This window comes from Anomaloglossus baeobatrachus, chromosome 4 (genome assembly GCF_048569485.1).
Source record: "Anomaloglossus baeobatrachus isolate aAnoBae1 chromosome 4, aAnoBae1.hap1, whole genome shotgun sequence".
Classification (NCBI taxonomy): Eukaryota; Metazoa; Chordata; class Amphibia; order Anura; family Aromobatidae; genus Anomaloglossus; species Anomaloglossus baeobatrachus.
In genome coordinates, this window is record NC_134356.1 from 659,004,903 (window position 1) to 659,023,599 (window position 18,697).

Consider the following 18,697-nt stretch of genomic DNA (forward strand, 5'->3'; position numbering starts at 1 on the left):
CTGCAGTCATTGCTGTTCTCTAATCATTATCACATTTTGGGCTCTTTTGTAAAACCCTGTTCTAGTGGCATGGTGCCCCCCTTACACAAAAACCTTCAAATTTTCATCAATGTAGATGACATGATTTCTGAAAAAAGCAAGTGATCATACATTGTGCTCTAATTTTCATATCCGGTGTATATATGGATGCACGCTCACTACATACATGGACTTACATACATTACAGTACATGCAGAGTAAGTTATATAGATTCACACTCATAAGGTACATGGATGTCGTGCACGCTTTGTATTCCTCCCCTCTGAGTCAATACTTTGTAGGACCACCTTTTGCTGCAGATTCTGCTGCGAGTCTTTTGGGGGACGTCTCTCCAGCTTTTCACATCTAGAAGTGACATTTCCCCTTCTTCTTTGCACACTCGCTCTCACTCAGTGAGATTGGATGGAGACGTCTGTGATCAGCAATTTTCAAGTCTTGTCACAGATTCTCAATTAGATTTGGTCTGGATTGTGACTGGGCCGCTCACACACATGAATATTATTTGCTCTAAACCCTCTATTGTAGCTCTGGCAGGATGTTTAGGGTCGTTGTCCTGTTGGAAGGTGAATCTACGCCCCATTCTCAAGTCTTTGCAGCCTCTAACAGGTTTTCCTCCAAGATTGTCCTGTATTTAGCTCCATCCATCTTCCCATTGACTATAACCAGCTTCCCTGCCCCTGCTGAAGAAAAGCCTTCCCACAGCAGGATGCTGCCTCCACCATGTGTGACGTTGGGGATGGTGTTTTCAGGGTGATGGGCAGTGTTAGCTTTCCGCCAAACATAGCGATTTGCATTTAACTCAAAAAGTAATTCTTTGGTCTCAATTGACCAGTGAACCTTTTTCCAGATGCTACATGGAAAATGTGGAAAAGCGCATGGGGTATGAATACTTTATCAAGGCATAGTAAGGTTTGGTCCAGTGCATTTGCTGTAAAAAGATGGACATGCTGCCCCATTCCCCCTTGAAGACACCAATCGCGTTATGGTTGTGTAATGTGTTCTGTTTTATTGTGATAAGTGTTGAATAGGTTTGCCACACAGAAGGGTAAGAAACAGTTAAGCATTGGGACTAGCCCACAGTGGGAGGGGCTAGAATTTAGAGACAGTGACTGTTTTCTTTTAGAAAGGGAAATAGGGCCCAGAATATGACAGAATGAGTCCTATGGTCTGGGTGATTGATGAGGCCGCATGATGTGGGTGTCCTTGAAGGGAGAGGGGACCGGAGCAAAAGAAAGCGTGATCCAGTGTACCGAGACATAGATAGGTAACCAAGACACAGTGTGATCTATTGGAGTCGGGTCAGAGGACTGACTGAAGGAACGAGTAACTAAGTGAGACGGGTTCTTAGATAGGATGCCCGGCAATAAGGTGCTAAGCAGGTTACAACTCCTAAAGGTGAGGGGCCAGGATGGAATGGGACGTGAGATGAAGTGAGTGCCCCGGGCGGGAGTTCTCTAAGTGTCAGAGAACGTGAAGCTAAAGTCCGGCCATATTGGCAATACAGCTCCTTTAAACGGAGGATAAGAAGTGTAACTGTAGGAGGGAAAGAATGACTCCTCCTTTGATGATCGACGTGGATGACGCCTCTGTCACCATCCACGTAGCTGGAGAAAATCGTGTGCCTGTGCAGTCATTCCCGGCTCATGCAGGTGCACTTCGCTCTGCCCCATTGTGGGCAGAGCTGAAAACATAGGTGTGCTTGCGCAAACCCGTGAGCTCTCCGTGTAGATGCGAGATTATGACAGAGCTCACGGGCTCGCGCAAGCACACCTAGTCAGTCATCAAAGCAGGACGGTAAACAGCGGCAGGAGGGGGAAACGAAAGCCGAAAAAGAGCACGCCCATCCGACCAGAACAATACGTGGCAGTCAGATTTTAAAAATGTATTTCTGGGTTCTGCAAGGGGAATCAGGGAACAAGGTGCACGTTCACAGAGTGCAGCCCAGGAGCTGCAGAAGGGGAGACTTTAGGTTCAATACTGAAAAAAACTGCTGACAGGTTCCATTTAATCTCTGCTGGGGTGTTTGCTTTTTTAATCACATGTTGTGGGGAGGCCTATCATATCTGCTCCCTTCCTATTTATGCTGGTTGAAACCTTCCACCCATGTCAGCTATAGCTTATTCTATGTTGGTCTGTGAGGTGTTGTGTCCCAGACTTACTGGTGAAAGTTGTGCTCATTGATTAGTGCGGTTGTGGAGTTTACCCCTGTTGTTTTGTAGCTTTTTTCCTGCTTTTGTTTTTCCTCCTGAACCCTTTGTTGTGTTTACGTTTGTGTGTGTGTGCTGTGTGACAAAGTTTTGGTTTCCCCTTGACTTTCATTATTTTTGAGTTTCATCACGCTCCTGTCCAGTCCCTCCCGAGGGGGACTCAGATCAGGACTGGTCAGTAGCAGGGCCAGGAAGGAGACTCAGGCCTCTCCACCATCAGGAGTATCCCTGGTGTTGGGGATAGCATAGGGCCCATTAGTTTGACTGTCAGCTTAGGAGCCCCGGTTCCCCACTATTCCATAGTCATCTTGACGTGAGTATTCCTTCTCTGGGTGGAAGGGGATTCAGATCAGGACTGGTCAGGAGCAGGTCTAGGGAGGGGATTCAGGCCTCTCCACCATCAGGAGTGTCCCTGGTGTTAGGGATAGCATAGGGACCCTTAGTTTGACTGTCAGCTTAGGAGCCCCGGTTCCCAGCTATTCCATAGTCATCTTGACGTGAGTATTCCTTCTCTGGCGGTAACGGGATTCAGATCAGGACTGGTCAGGAGCAGGGCTAGGAAGGAGATTCAGGCCTCTCCACCATCAGGAGTATCCCTGAGATAAGGGACAGCTTAGGAGCCCAGCTTCCTCACTTTCCTATAGTCATTGTGACACTAAGGGTGGCATATTAAAGATTGTCCAGGACTCTTAGAGGGTCCGGATCCATCCAGTGCACACTTAAGCCTCAATATTCTTTGTACAGAAATTTATTTTAAGTATTTTTCATTTTTTTACTTTTATAATTGGATATAACCTCGGAGAGTTTTTTCAGGTCCCTATGGACCAGTTCTGCTGACAGGTTCAGACTATGGTAAGGGAAGCAGAGAATTCAGTAGAGGGGGAGGGGAAAATCTGCGTTTTCTTCTAGGACCCCGAGTTCCCCCGCACATACGGCACTCCACCTGCCATAACTGAGAATGCACCGTCCTTTATGTAAAATCAGCAGGACCTGAGGAACAAACTGAGGAATGGCCACGGACTGGTCGGAGTCTTACAATCATGTTCTCCAGCGCGTGCTTTGCCAGCCAGCAATTGAGGAAGACCGGGATGTAAAGACTTCTCAAGGGCGGCCAAAAAACCTAAAAAAACAAACAAAAAACACAGATATAAATGCACAAATCAAAAAGTGGGTAAAATTCTTCTGCTCCAGCTTCCTCCGCAGCACATTTCATGTTCCCTCTCCACCCACCGGGCCGTAATAACAGCCTGCGCCTGATTACAGGGGGAGAGGTGACAGGGCTGAGCTGCGGATGGATGTGGGATGTGAGTGGCAGCTGTACCCGATCCCTGCGGCACCTCACACACCACGAGTGGGCAGCGAGAGAATGGGCAAACCACGTTACCCGACAGGTGCTACTTAAGAAGAAGGAGAGAGGCCAAGAAAAGGCAGAAGAAAGCAAATGTGCAGCACGGGAGGAATCAGGCACTGCCGAGGGGCTTGTTATTTACACCCGTGGTCGCTATTTTGTGCCTCTGCGGATATTTAAAGACTACAAGTCCCAGCAGAGTTATTCTATAACGAAAAGTTCTGCGACTACTTCATATACGAAGCGTCTGCTCCAGTGGCGTAACTACAGTTCGATGGTCCCTGGTGCAAAATTTATAGTTATGATTTTTTTCTTTACAATTTTTTGAATATATCGTTTTCACTCACTTCACTCACTCGGATCTCCTCTCCCTCCTCCCCCATCCCTTCCACATTTCTCCATTTATTTTAATTTTCCTTCTCTTGTCTGTTAGACATTGTATCTGAGTATTTTGAAGACCATTTATTGTATTTATCTAAATGGAATTGTATTTGTTTCATTTGTCAGTTCTTGAAGAAGGTCCAAGCAGGGACCGAAACGTTGAACTGTTTGAAGTTGCAATAAAATGTATTCTTTTTTCACATCAATTGGAGTGCCTGGTGCTAATTTTTCCTTCTGGTGCAAAATTTGGACCTGGGCCCCCCTCTTATGTTGGTCGGATGTATATATATATATGTAAATAGATATTTAGCGCTCTAAATCCTATAAAGACATACGAGTTTACCCCCCATTATGCAGAAATATTCCCCATCCTGTTCTAAGGTCCCCCATCCTGGGCTCCTCCCTGGTAAATATGTCCCTCTTCCTGGTATATATGTCCCTCTTCCTGGTATATATGCCCCCATCCTGGTAAGTGTGTCCCTCTTCATGGCATATATGTCCTTCATCCTGAGATATATATATATATATATATATATATATATATATATATATATATATATATATATATATATATATATATATATATACACACACAGTATATATATCCTCCATCCTAGGCTCCTTCCTGGTAAATATGTCCCCCATCCTGATATATATGTCCCCCATCCTGATATATATGTCCCCCATCCTGATATATATGTCCACTATCCCAATATACACTGTGTGCAGACTTATTAGGCAGATGAGTATTTTGATCACATGATGCTTTTTATACATGTTGTCCTACTCCAAGCTGTATAGGCTGAGAGCCAACTACCAATTAGGTAAATCAGGTGATGTGCACCTCTGTAATGAGGAGGGGTGCGGTGTAAGGACATCAACACCCTATATAAGGTGTGCTTAATTATTAGGCAACTTCCTTTCCTTTGGCAAAATGGGTCAGAAGAGAGATTTGACGGGCTCTGAAAAGTCCAAAATTGTGAGCTGTCTTGCAGAGGGATGCAGCAGTCTTGAAATTGCCAAACTTTTGAAGCGTGATCACCGAACAATCAAGCGTTTCATGGCAAATAGCCAACAGGGTCGCAAGAAGCGTGTTGGGCAAAAAAGGCGCAAAATAACTGCCCATGAATTGAGGAAAATCAAGCGTGAAGCTGCCAAGATGCCATTTGCCACCAGTTTGGCCATATTTCAGAGCTATAACGTTACTGATGTATCAAAAAGCACAAGGTGTGCCTTACTCAAGGACATGGCCAAGGTAAGGAAGGCTGAAAAACCACCACCTCTGACCAAGAAACATAAGATAAATCGTCAAGACTGGGCCAAGAAATATCTTACGACTGATTTTTCAAAGGTTTTATGGACTAATGAAATGAGAGTGACTCTTGATGGGCCAGATGGATGGGCCAGAGGCTGGATCAGTAAAGGGCAGAGAGCTCCACTCCGACGCCAGCAAGGTGGAGGTGGGGTACTGGTATGGGCTGGTATCATCAAAGAGGAACTTGTGGGACCTTTTCGGGTTGAGGATGGAGTGAAGCTCAACTCCCAGACCTACTGCCAGTTTCTGGAAGACAACTTCTTCAAGCAGTGGTACAGGAAGAAGTCGCTATCGTTCAAGAAAAACATGATTTTCATGCAGGACAATGCTCCATCACATGCACCCAACTACTCCACAGCGTGGTGGGCCAGTAAAGGTCTAAAAGATGAAAAAATAATGACATGGCCCCCTTGTTCACCTGATCTGAACCCTATAGAGAACCTGTGGTCCCTCATAAAATGTGAGATCTACAGGGAGGGAAAACAGTACACCTCTCGGAACAGTGTCTGGAGGCTGTGGTGGCTGCTGCACGCAATGTGGATCGTAAACATATCAAGCAGCTAACAGAATCTATGGACGGTCGGCTGCTGAGTGTCATCATAAAGAAAGGTGGTTATATTGGTCACTAATTTTTTTGGGTTTTGTTTTTGCATGTTAGAAATGTTTATTTCTAAATTTTGTGCAGTTATATTGGTTTACCTGGTGACAATAAACAAGTGAGATGGGAATAGATTTGGTTTTTATTAAGTTGCCTAATAATTCTGCACAGTAATAGTTACCTGCACAAACAGAATCTTCCTAAGGTAGCCAAATCTAAAAAAAAAACCTCCAACTGCCAAAAATATTAAGCTTTGATATTCATGAGTCTTTTGGGTTGATTGAGAACATAGTTGATCAATAATAAAAAAATCCTCTAAAATACATCTTGCCTAATAATTTTGTACACAGTGTATATGTTCCCCATTCTAGCCCACATCCTGGTGTATATATAAGCCCATCCTGGTAAAAATGTCCCACATCCTGGTATCTATGTCATCATCCTAGGCCCCTCCTGCTATATACTGTCCCTCTCCTGGTATATACAGTTATGTCCAGAAATATTTGGACAGTGACACAATTTTCGCGAGTTGGGCTCTGCATGCCACCACATTGGATTTGAAATGAAACCTCTACAACAGAATTCAAGTGCAGATTGTAACGTTTAATTTGAAGGTTTGAAAAAAATATCTGATAGAAATTGTAGGAATTGTACACATTTCTTTACAAACACTCCACATTTTAGGAGGTCAAAAGTAATTGGACAAATAAACCAAACCCAAACAAAATATTTTTATTTTCAATATTTTGTTGCGAATCCTTTGGAGGCAATCACTGCCTTAAGTCTGGAACCCATGGACATCACCAAACGCTGGGTTTCCTCCTTCTTAATGCTTTGCCAGGCCTTTACAGCCGCAGCAGCCTTCAGGTCTTGCTTGTTTGTGGGTCTTTCCTTATTAAGTCTGGATTTGAGCAAGTGAAATGCATGCTCAATTGGGTTAAGATCTGGTGATTGACTTGGCCATTGCAGAATGTTCCACTTTTTTGCACTCATGAACTCCTGGGTAGCTTTGGCTGTATGCTTGGGGTCATTGTCCATCTGTACTATGAAGCGCCGTCCGATCAACTTTGCGGCATTTGGCTGAATCTGGGCTGAAAGTATATCCCGGTACACTTCAGAATTCATCCGGCTACTCTTGTCTGCTGTTATGTCATCAATAAACACAAGTGACCCAGTGCCATTGAAAGCCATGCATGCCCATGCCATCACGTTGCCTCCACCATGTTTTACAGAGGATGTGGTGTGCCTTGGATCATGTGCCGTTTCCTTTCTTCTCCAAACTTTTTTCTTCCCATCATTCTGGTACAGGTTGATCTTTGTCTCATCTGTCCATAGAATACTTTTCCAGAACTGAGCTGGCTTCATGAGGTGTTTTTCAGCAAATTTAACTCTGGCCTGTCTATTTTTGGAATTGATGAATGGTTTGCATCTAGATGTGAACCCTTTGTATTTACTTTCATGGAGTCTTCTCTTTACTGTTGTCTTAGAGACAGATACACCTACTTCACTGAGAGTGTTCTGGACTTCAGTTGATGTTGTGAACGGGTTCTTCTTCACCAAAGAAAGTATGCGGCGATCATCCACCACTGTTGTCAGCCGTGGACGCCCAGGCCTTTTTGAGTTCCCAAGCTCACCAGTCAATTCCTTTTTTCTCAGAATGTACCCGACTGTTGATTTTGCTACTCCAAGCATGTCTGCTATCTCTCTGATGGATTTTTTCTTTTTTTTCAGCCTCAGGATGTTCTGCTTCACCTCAATTGAGAGTTCCTTAGACCGCATGTTGTCTGGTCACAGCAACAGCTTCCAACTGCAAAACCACACACCTGTAATCAGCCCCAGACATTTTAACTACTTCATTGATTACGGGTTAACGAGTGAGACGCCTTCAGAGTTAATTGCAGCCCTTAGAGTCCCTTGTCCAATTACTTTTGGTCCCTTGAAAAAGAGGAGGCTATGCATTACAGAGCTATGATTCCTAAACCCTTTCTCCGATTTGGATGTGAAAACTCTCATATTGCAGCTGGGAGTGTGCACTTTCAGCCCATATTATATATATAATTGTATTTCTGAACATGTTTTTGTAAACAGCTAAAATAACAAAACTTGTGTCACTGTCCAAATATTTCTGGCCCTGACTGTATGTAAAATCCTGGTAAGTATGTCTCCATTCTGTTTACTGCAAAACACAACAACATTGTACTCACCTTCCCTGGCTTCCACATTGCTGAGCATTCTCCTGTGTGGCCAGCACACAGTGGTGACAGCTTTCATTGCTGTCGGTGCTGTTTCAACGCATGACACTTGTTGCGCTCGTGGTACCTTGTGGGTCACAATGTGTTCCCTATACACCTAGCAGCACACAGCGATCTCCGGACATGCGGTTTGTGGGGCTACCCAGGTCGCCAAATTCTCCTGACGATCAGCAGGAAAGTGGTTCAGTGGCCAGATCAATTTTCTGTGGCCTCTTCCTAATTAATACAATCCATCGCTCCTCTTTTTGATTGGCCGGCCCAGTGCTGCGACACTCGCACAAGAAGGCTTGCTATAATTGCACCTGATCTAGACAATCCTCTAAACAATCCACACTCCTGGCTGATCCCTTTTACCTGCACTGATACATTGTAACAAACCCATCAGGACACGTGGCAGAGATTTGTGTTGTGGATGTATTAGGCTGGATACAAATCTTCAGCTGCGAGAAGTATTAGGACATGACACTGGATGTGATCAAGAATGAGGGGAACGTAGTAGTACCTGGTGGCCAGTCACCTGGATACTGCAGGGCCCCCCTCTACTGAATCCATATGCTTAAAGAGGACCCGTGTCACCAGGTCAAAAGGAGACATTTTTGTTCTATTTTTATTCCCTCTCCTCCCCTGAGTATTTTGGTTTTGTTTTTATTTAAATCCGCCATACGGTTCCATAGATATTGGCCTTTTTATTTCTTTTTACAAAGGGGCGTGGCTCACAAGATCCTCAGGGGCGTGTCTTTATTCTGTTCTGCATAATTACCTTGTCAGCCACGCCCCTTGACAAAATAACACTAAATAAAAAGGCCCCTATCTCAGGAACCGTATGGAGGATTTTTACAAAATTAAAACACAATGGCTATGGAATAGTGGGGAATCGGGGCTCCTAAGCTGTCCCTTATGGTAGGGTGCCCTATGCTATCCTTAATCTCAGGGATACTCCTGATGGTGGAGAGGCTCGAGTCTCCTTTCTGGCCCTTCTCCTGACCAGTCCTGATCTGATTTCCCCTCCTCCTCCCCCCAAGGGAGGGACGGGACAAAAGTGAGATGAAATGCACAGATAAAGACAGACAAGGGAAAACCAAAACTCTGTCACACTGCACACACACAGGATAAGACAATAACTGATTCAGGAGGAAAAAAAAGAGCAGGAAGGAAGCACAAAACAACAGGGATAAACTCCACAACCACTCCAAGCAATGAACACAACTTTCACCAGTAAGGGGTACTTTGCATGTTGCGACATCGCAACTGCGATGTTGTCGGGGTCAAATCGAAAGTGACGCACATCTGGCGCCAGTAACGACGTCACAACGTGTAAAGCCTAGATGCACCGATAAACGATTGCAAAAGCGTCGAAAATCGGTGATCTGTGTAGTTTCGGTCCGTTTCATAATTTCGCCGTAGCGACAGGTACGATGTTGATCCTCGTTGCTGCGGCAGCACACATCGCTGTGTGTGAAGCCGCAGGAGCGAGGAACATCACCTACCTGCGTCCACCGGCTATGCGGAAGGAAGTAGGTGGGTGGGATGTTTACGTCCCGCTCATCTCCGCCCCTCCGCTTCTATTGGCCGCCTGCCGTGTGACGTCGCTGTGATGCCGCACGACCCGCCCCCTTAGGAAGGAGGCGGGTTGCCAGCCAGAGCGACGTCGCAGGGCAGGTAAGTGCCTGTAAAGCTGCCGTAGCGATAATGTTCGCTACGGCAGCTATCACAAGAGATTGCATGTGCGACGGGGGCGGGGACTATCGTGCTCAGCATCACTACCATCTGCTAGCGATGTTGCAGCGTGCAAAGTACCCCTAAGTCTGTGACACCACACCTCACATCCCAACATAGAATAAACTATAGCTGGCATGGGTGGAAGGATTCAACCGGCATAAATAGGAGGGGAACAAATGTGATAGGTCTCCCCACAAAATGCGATTAAAGGAGCAAGCAGAGTAGCAGACATTAACTCTTGCTAGCCTGTCTATGAATCAGCACACCGCAGGTTGACGCCCGAGCCTGCCTCTGCAGATCCCAGACACTGCAATCTGAACAGAGCCCAATGCCACCATGATAGTCGGCGAAGTTTGGGAATAACTCAGTGTGACAACTCAGGGGAGCAACGGGGATAAAATGAGATAAAAATATAGACACTTCTGGCCTGGTGGAGGTCCTCCTTAAAGGGATTATCCCATTAGGAGCATTTATAGCATATTGTTAGGATATCCCAGGTGCAGCAGCCCCTTTAAGGGACATTTTATAGATGCAGTCATTCAGTTTGGAGTTATTTTCGTAAAGCATTAATCAGTGACAATACTGCGTCCCGGAGCTGTGTACTTTGAGTCCGGGCATGACAGGTGGCAGATACTCTGCCATTTTCCTCTGACAGTGTGGGTTAGAGACCCCCGGGGGGGACACTTAGACCTCACTTCTAATTAGAAATAGTAAGCGGCATAATAAACGATTAAAAAGTACTTGTGAGGCTTATAGGTGCAACTTCACACTCTAGAGATGTAGCTTTAAGGGTGTGAATACTTTTGCAACTATTTTTTCTATTGCTTCAATGCAACCAAAAAATATGTCTTATGTGTATAAAACAACACGAAAAAGTACTTGTGTGCAACTTCACACTCTACAGTCGTAGCTTTATGGGTGTGAATACTTTTGCAACTATTTTTTCTATTGCTTCAATGCAACCAAAAAATAAGAATATGATCAGTACCATTTTATGCAGAAGAAGGTGCCTCTATGGTAAAATATAGCGCCATGCTTCGCCCATATTGTGACAGATGGCCGATCACTACGGGCAACCCCAACTTTCCTGGAAACGGATCACGCTATAACAATATATATATTTTATAGACTCCTCTTTATCTGCTTTATTTGACTATTAAAACTCTACGTAGGGAATTTTTTTACCAAACCGGCTTTGGCCAGGGTGCTTGTGAAATAACGCTCTAGTATTTAATATGTCACCTCTATGACCCGGGATGGAACAAACAGCGTTAAAAGGGCTAAAAATAAGCGACTTTCTATAATACCGCACCTATATTCCCATATTAAAAGCTCTTATTCCACATGAATGGCTTTCAGGAAAGATACAGAGTAGATCACTGCTCACAACCGGTCTGAGGATTAATAGGGAGAGCACAGGGGGCTGTCGTCAGGGGGATGAGCGGGTCACTGGCTCCGTATGTGGAGAAGAGGGGAGAGCACAGGGGGCTGCCGTCAGGGGGATGAGCGGGTCACTGGCACCGTATGTGGAGAAGAGGGAGCGCACAGGGGGCTGCCGTCAGGGGGGGATGAGGGGGTCACTGGCTCCGTATGTGGAGAAGAGGGAAGCGCACAGGGGGCTGCCATCAGGGGGGATGAGGGGGTCACTGGCACCGTATGTGGAGAAGAGGGAGCGCACAGGGGGCTGCCGTCAGGGGGGATGAGCAGGTCACTGGCTCCGTATGTGGAGAAGAGGGGAGCGCACAGGGGGCTGCTGTCAGGGGGGGATGAGGGGGTCACTTGTTCCATAAGTGGAAAAGAGGGGAGCGCACAGGGGGCTGCCGTCAGGGGGGGATGAGGGGGTCACTGGCTCCGTATGTGGAGAAGAGGGAGCGCACAGGGGGCTGCCGTCAGGGGGGGATGAGGGGGTCACTGGCTCCGTATGTGGAGAAGAGGGAGCGCACGGGGGGCTGCCGTCAGGGGGGGATGAGGGGGTCACTGGCTCCGTATGTGGAGAAGAGGGAGCGCACAGGGGGCTGCCGTCAGGGGGGGATGAGGGGGTCACTGGCTCCGTATGTGGAGAAGAGGGAGCGCACGGGGGGCTGCCGTCAGGGGGGGATGAGGGGGTCACTGGCTCCGTATGTGGAGAAGAGGGAGCGCACAGGGGGCTGCCGTCAGGGGGGGATGAGGGGGTCACTTGCTCCATAAGTGGAGAAGAGGGGAGCGCACAGGGGGCTGCTGTCAGGGGGGGATGAGGGGGTCACTTGTTCCATAAGTGGAGAAGAGGGGAGAGCACAGGGGGCTGCCGTCAGGGGGATGAGGGGGTCACTTGCTCCATAATATGTGGTGTGGAGGAAGAGGGTGAAAAGGGCGAGGAAGGGGAACCGGTACTTACAGTAATGAAGAACGGCAGAGTATTGAACATCTCAAGAATAAACGGGAATCTCAGCAGCTGCTCCCAGATGTTGCCCTAAGATATAGTAAAAAGAATGTACAGTATATACAGTATATATATATATCATAATGTTATGGACCCAAACCCTTTTGTTCTCCTTAATAAGACGCAGAGGCGAGAAGGGAAGGTTACCCGGGCAGATAAGGGGCCGACGTCTCGTTCCCCCGACACATTAATAGTAATTAGAGGAGACTGAACACTTCAGACAGCGGGGACATCGCGCCCCACCGGGAATTACCTGCCCCTCACTGCCAGGGACCATTGTGCCAAGCACAGCAGGACTTGTAATAGAACCTGACGCGCCTATATCCGGGAAGACATCACCGCACAGGACATTACCGGCCACGCACATAGCCAAACGGCCTAATTACAAAAGACTGCGATCACTGCTGTCAGGTACAGTAATGAGGGGGGTAACGAGGGGCTGTCACCTCTCCGCTATCACCTGCTCAGACCACCCGGCACTGACACATTGCACCAGAGCAGAAGACGTGACCGCAATGATGGTGAAATATGTGAGGATATTAGATAGGAGAGAAGTGTGTACAGAAGGGAAAACTAGGGGAGAGAGAATCAAAGAGGAGAGATATTTATAGGAAAGGAAAGAGGACAGGAATGGAAAGAGGATAGGAAAGAGGACAGGATTAGAATGAGGAAAAGAAAGGAAAGAGGAGAGGAAAGAAAAAAGTAAGGAGAAAGAAAGGAGAAAAGAAAGGAAAAGAAAAAGGAAAGAGGACAGGAAAGGAAAGGATAGAGGACAGGAATGGAAAAAAAACAAAAGGAGAAAGGAAAGAGGAAATGAAAGAGGACAGGAATGGAAAGAGAAAAGGAAAAGAAAAAGGAAAGGAAAAAGGAAAAGAGAAAAGTAAGGAAAGCAAAGAGGACAGGAATGGAAAGAGGAAAGGAAAGGAAAGAGGACAGGAATGGAAAGAGGAGAGGAAAGAAAAAAGTAAGGAGAAAGGAAAGGAGAAAAAAATAAAAAAGAAAGAAAGGAAAAGAAAAAGGAAAGGATAGCGATCAGGAATGGAAAAAAAAGAAAGAAGAAAAGAAAGGAAAGAGAAAATGAAAGAGGACAGGAAAAGGAAAGGAAAGAAGAAAAGAAAAAGTAAGGAAAACAAAGAGGACAGGAATGGAAAGAGGAAAGGAAACAAAAGAGGAAAGAGGACAGGAATGGAAAGAGGAAAGGAAAGGAAAGAGCACAGGAATGGAAAGAGGAGAGGAAAGAAAAAAGTAAGGAGAAAGGAAAGGAGAAAAGAAAAAGGAATGGATAGAGGTCAGGAATGGAAAAAAAAAGAAAGGAGAAAAGAAAGGAAAGGAAAAAGAAAAGGAAAGAGGAAAGGAAAGAAAAAAAAGGAAAGAGGACAGGAATGAAAAGGAAAGGAAAAAGGAAAGCAAAGAGGACAGGAATGGAAAAAGGAAAGGAAATGAAAAAAGGAAAGGTAAGAGGATAGGAAAGGGAAAAAAAAGAAAGGATATTAAAGGAAAAAGGAGAGCAAAGCAAAAAGGACAGATGAAAAGAAATGAGAAAGGAAAGCAGAAAGGAAAGGAAAAATAAAAGGAAAAAGGAAAGGAAGAATGAAAGGAGAAAGGAAAGGAAAAGGGAAAGGAAAATAAGTTAGATATATAGATAAAACACAGATATTTATACAAAAAGAAGGAAGGAAGACAAAAAGAAAGAAACAAAAAAAGGGGAAAAGAAATAGAAAAAGAGTAAAAAAAAAAAAGATAGAACACGTTAGAAACAAACAAAAGAGATAGAAGAAAAGAATGAACAAAAGAAACCAACAATAAAAATGAAAGAAAAAGAAGGAAGAGTAAAAGGGAAGCTAGAAAGAAAAATAGAAGGAACAAGTTATAAAGAACAAAACAAAAGAAAGGAAGAGGAAAAGAGAATAAAACAAGATAGAAAGAATGAGTTTGAAGATAAGAATGAAGAAAAGAAAGAAAAAATAAAGAAAGAAAAATGAGATAAAGAAGAAGTGAAGTTCTTGTGAGGAAGATAAAAGATGGTTGCCAGTATATAGAATAGGATAAGAGGAGATCTGATCCCGGAAGAGGATGGGAAAGTGATAGGGACAGAAAGCAGAGGGATGCCGAGCAATCAGGGGGGAAATAGGAACTGGAAGAAAAGAATGAGAAAGGAAGAGGAAGAAATTGGGAGGAAAATAAAGGGTGCAAAGGGCAAATTTAAGAGAGGGAGGAAGAAGAAATAGGACAGGAAAATGGAGAGAGGACCTGGCTGTGGTTATCCAGGTAAGAGGAGGCCGGAGATGGAGGAGGGGGTGTAGGGACAGGAGCGGCAGAGGATGTGCGGATACAGAACACCACATTAATAAACTCTCTTGGACAGTGGAGGTTAAATGTTTGGTCCGGAGTTGGCGCACGTTCACACTGCGGTGCGGAGGACGGAGCCCTACCTTATATCCCAGGTAGGTGAGGAGCATGGTCTCCAGAAAGCTGATTAACGCAACCAGAACCTGGAGGAGAAAACACAGACAAATGTCACTATACACACACAGATGTGGAGGCCTGGGCCGCCCAATATAGAGAGAACTAATACCACAGTGCCCATATAATAATGCCATACAGTGCACATAATAGTGGCTATACAGGGACCACATAATAGTGCTACACAGGGACCACATAATAGTGCTATACAGGGGCCACATAATGGTGCTATACAGGGACCACATAATAATGCTATACAGAGATCACATAATAGTGCTATACAGGGACCACATAATAGCGCTATACAGGGACCACATAATAGTGCTATACAGGGGCCACATAATAGTGCTATACAGAGATCACATAATAGTGCTATACAGGGACCGTATAATAGTGCTATACAGGGGCCACATAATAGTGCTATACAGGGGCCACATAATGGTGCTATACAGGGACCACATAATGGTGCTATACAGGGACCACATAATAGTGCTATACAGGGACCACATAATAGTGCTAAACAGGGACCATTTAATGGCGCTATACAGGGACCGTATAATAGTGCTATACAGGGACCACATAATAGTGCTATACAGGGACCGTATAATAGTGCTATACAGGGGCCACATAATGGTGCTATACAGGGGCCACATAATAGTGCTATACAGGGACCGTATAATAGTGCTATACAGGGGCCACATAATGGTGCTATACAGGGGCCACATAATGGTGCTATACAGGGACCACATAATGGTGCTATACAGGGGCCACATAATGGTGCTATACAGGGACCACATAATGGTGCTATACAGGGGCCACATAATAGTGCTATACAGGGGCCACATAATAGTGCTATACAGGGGCCACATAATAGTGCTATACAGGGGCCACATAATAATGCTATACAGAGACCACATACTAGTGCTATACAGGGGCCACATAATAGTGCTATACAGGGGCCACATAATAGTGCTATACAGGGGCCACATAATAGTGCTATACAGGGGCCACATAATGGTGCTATACAGGGACCACATAATAGTGCTATACAGGGGCCACATAATAGTGCTATACAGGGGCCACATAATGGTGCTATACAGGGGCCACATAATAGTGCTATACAGGGGCCACATAATGGTGCTATACAGGGGCCACATAATACTGTTAAACAGGGACCATTTAATGGCGCTATACAGGGACCGTATAATAGTGCCATACAGGGGCCACATAATAGTGCTATACAGGGGCCACATAATGGTGCTATACAGGGGCCACATAATGGTGCTATACAGGGACCGTATAATAGTGCCATACAGGGGCCATAAAATAGTGCTATACAGGGGCCACATAATGGTGCTATACAGGGGCCACATAATAGGGCAGTTCTCTGATATTTACCTGAAGACCCCACAAAGGAATCGGTCTGTTTACCCAAAAAATAGGCGTCCTGGAAAAAAAATCATTGCTGTATTAGTGATATCTCAATTGATGTTTTGAAAAAGACTTTATGGGCCTCTGTCAGTACAGAATGACTGTTCAAGCCAAGCTCAGGCGCTCGGTGCATCAGGGCGGGGCTAATAATTTAAGTGCACCTTCCCTCCTGCTTGTTTTCCCCTATCTCCGCCCTTCTCAGGCTCTATGAAGGCAGAGCTGTCAATCAAAGAAGATGGACGGGAGGAGATAGAGGGGAAATGAGCAGCAGGGAAGGTGCACTTAAATGATTGGCTCCGCCCTGGTGCACCGAGCGCCTGTACTTGGCTTGAACAGTCATTCTGTGCTGACAGAGGCCCTTTAATTTTGTTACCTGTCAATACCCAATTGTCAGGTCCCTAAAGGGGTTATATTCTTTAGAGAATCTCTTTTTGTTGTGATCACAGATCCTGCTGCTGGAACCTTCAAAGATCCGCTGTGATCTACGGTGGCGCCTGGCAGTAAGTGTGCAATTTCCCTGCAGCACTCCCGCAGGTGACATGAAGTATTACACAATGTCTGGCGAAATTAGTGACATTTTCGTATTTTTATGGTCATGTCAGCTCCTCCAGAGATAAATGCTATATCAGACAACGAAATACTTTCCTTGGAGGGGATGGGAAGGAGGTGAGCTGTGACATCTCCTATTGTGAATGGTGGAACCTGTACAGCAATTGGGGTTGAGAGCAGTACGTTTTGTTATAACCGCACCTGTCGCCATAAGCTGCCATCGGAATAACAAACCCTAATATCGTGTACGTCCACTGTTGCACCACAGGTCTTACCAATCAAATTTATGTTGAGAAGAGTAGTTCTGCTTTGGGCAGTCCAAGCTGTAATACAAAATATAGGATGATGAGCAGAGTAGTACCATAGACAGAGAGGAGGGGACTCTAAAAATAGGGGTGTCAAGGCTGGAGAGGACAGGAACAGGGGGAAGTGCTGGGCTTACGGAGGGGAGGGATTACGGGGGGAGAAGGAGGCTGAATATCTAATATATAAAGCTGAGTGTGTCTATGTGTGTGTGTGTATATGTGTGTGTATGTATGTGTGTGTGTATGTATATATGTGTGTGTGTGTATGTATGTATGTGTGTGTGTATGTATGTGTGTGTGTGTGTGTATGTATGTGTGTGTGTGTATATGTATGTATGTGTGTGTGTGTGTGTGTGTGTATGTGTGTGTGTGTATATGTATATGTGTTTGTGTGTGTGTGTGTGTGTATGTATGTGTGTGTGTATGTATGTGTGTGTGTGTGTGTATGTATGTGTGTGTGTGTATATGTATGTATGTGTGTGTGTGTGTGTATGTGTGTGTGTGTATATGTATATGTGTTTGTGTGTGTGTGTGTGTGTGTATGTGTGTGTGTGTGTGTGTGTGTGTACTGTATGTGTATGTATTTATGTGTGTGTATGTATGCGTGGATGCATGTGTGTGTATATACTGTATGTGTATGTATGTGTGTATGTGTATGTACATATGTATGTATGTGTGTGTGTATGTACATATGTATGTATGTGTATGTGCATATGTATGTGTTAGTGTGTGTGTGTATATACATATGTATGTATGTGTATGTACATATGTATGTGTGTATGTACATATGTATGTGTGTATGTACATATGTATGTGTGTATGTACATATGTATGTGTGTGTATATGTCCGCTAAAGGAATCCACACCGTCGCATTTACAATCAAAAAATATTTCCCCACCAACCTCATTTGACTCAGGGAACGTCATAAACTATGTTTTGAGGGGAAATTTTAAGCCTGTGCTTTATAGTTATTCACACAAAAAAAACACTTACTAACTGTTTGGATGTGTGAGGTAATATATTGGCTGTTTTACAGCGAACCTGGATATTTATTATTATTTATTCAGTATAAGACAGTTTATGTGTCAGGTAATATGATTTCAGTGGTGAGAGAGAAAGAGGGAGAGAAGGGGAGTGGATGAGTGAGAGAAACAGAGAGAGGGAGTGGGAGGGAGAGAAGGAGAGGGAGAGTGGTAGAATAGGAGGGAGAGAGAGAGAGTGGGAGAATGGGAAAGAGGGACAATGGTAGAGAAGGAGAGTGAGTGGGGGAGGGTGGGAGAGAGAGGGTGGGAAAGGGAGAGAGAGGGTGGGAAAGGGAGGGAGAGAGAGAGGTGGGAGGGGGAGAGTGGGAGAGAAAGAGTGAGAGAAGGGGAGTGGATGAGTGAGAGAAACAGAGAGGGAGTGGGAGGGAGAGAAGGAGAGAGAGGGAGAATGGGAAAGAGGGACAATGGTAGAGAAGGAGAGTGAGTGGGGGAGGGTGGGGGAGAGAGGGTGGGAAAGGGAGGGAGAGAGAGAGTGGGAGGGGGAGGGAGAGAGAGTGGGAGAGTGGGAGTGTCAGAGTGGGAGAGAAAGGGAAAGCGGAAGAATGGGATAGAGAGACAGTGGGAAAATGGGAGAAAGGGAGAGTGGGATAGAAGGAGAGTGGGAGAATGGGATAGTGGGAGAGAGGG

The 18,697-nt window shown here is 45.3% G+C and overlaps 1 protein-coding gene across 3 annotated transcripts in view; it reads right to left on the minus strand.

Moving 5' to 3' along the window:
* LOC142304286 (potassium channel subfamily T member 2-like) overlaps positions 1-18,697 on the minus strand; it is a 266,854-nt gene that overhangs the window by 131,740 nt on the left and 116,417 nt on the right. For all 3 annotated transcript variants that reach the window (XM_075346519.1, XM_075346517.1, XM_075346518.1), the window contains exons 4-8: positions 16,997-17,044; positions 16,140-16,188; positions 14,711-14,770; positions 12,234-12,308; positions 3,283-3,366 (exon numbers count right to left, since the gene is read on the minus strand). In XM_075346519.1, the coding sequence (XP_075202634.1) occupies positions 3,283-3,366; positions 12,234-12,308; positions 14,711-14,770; positions 16,140-16,188; positions 16,997-17,044 (316 nt within the window). The remainder of the gene's footprint in view (positions 1-3,282; positions 3,367-12,233; positions 12,309-14,710; positions 14,771-16,139; positions 16,189-16,996; positions 17,045-18,697) is intronic.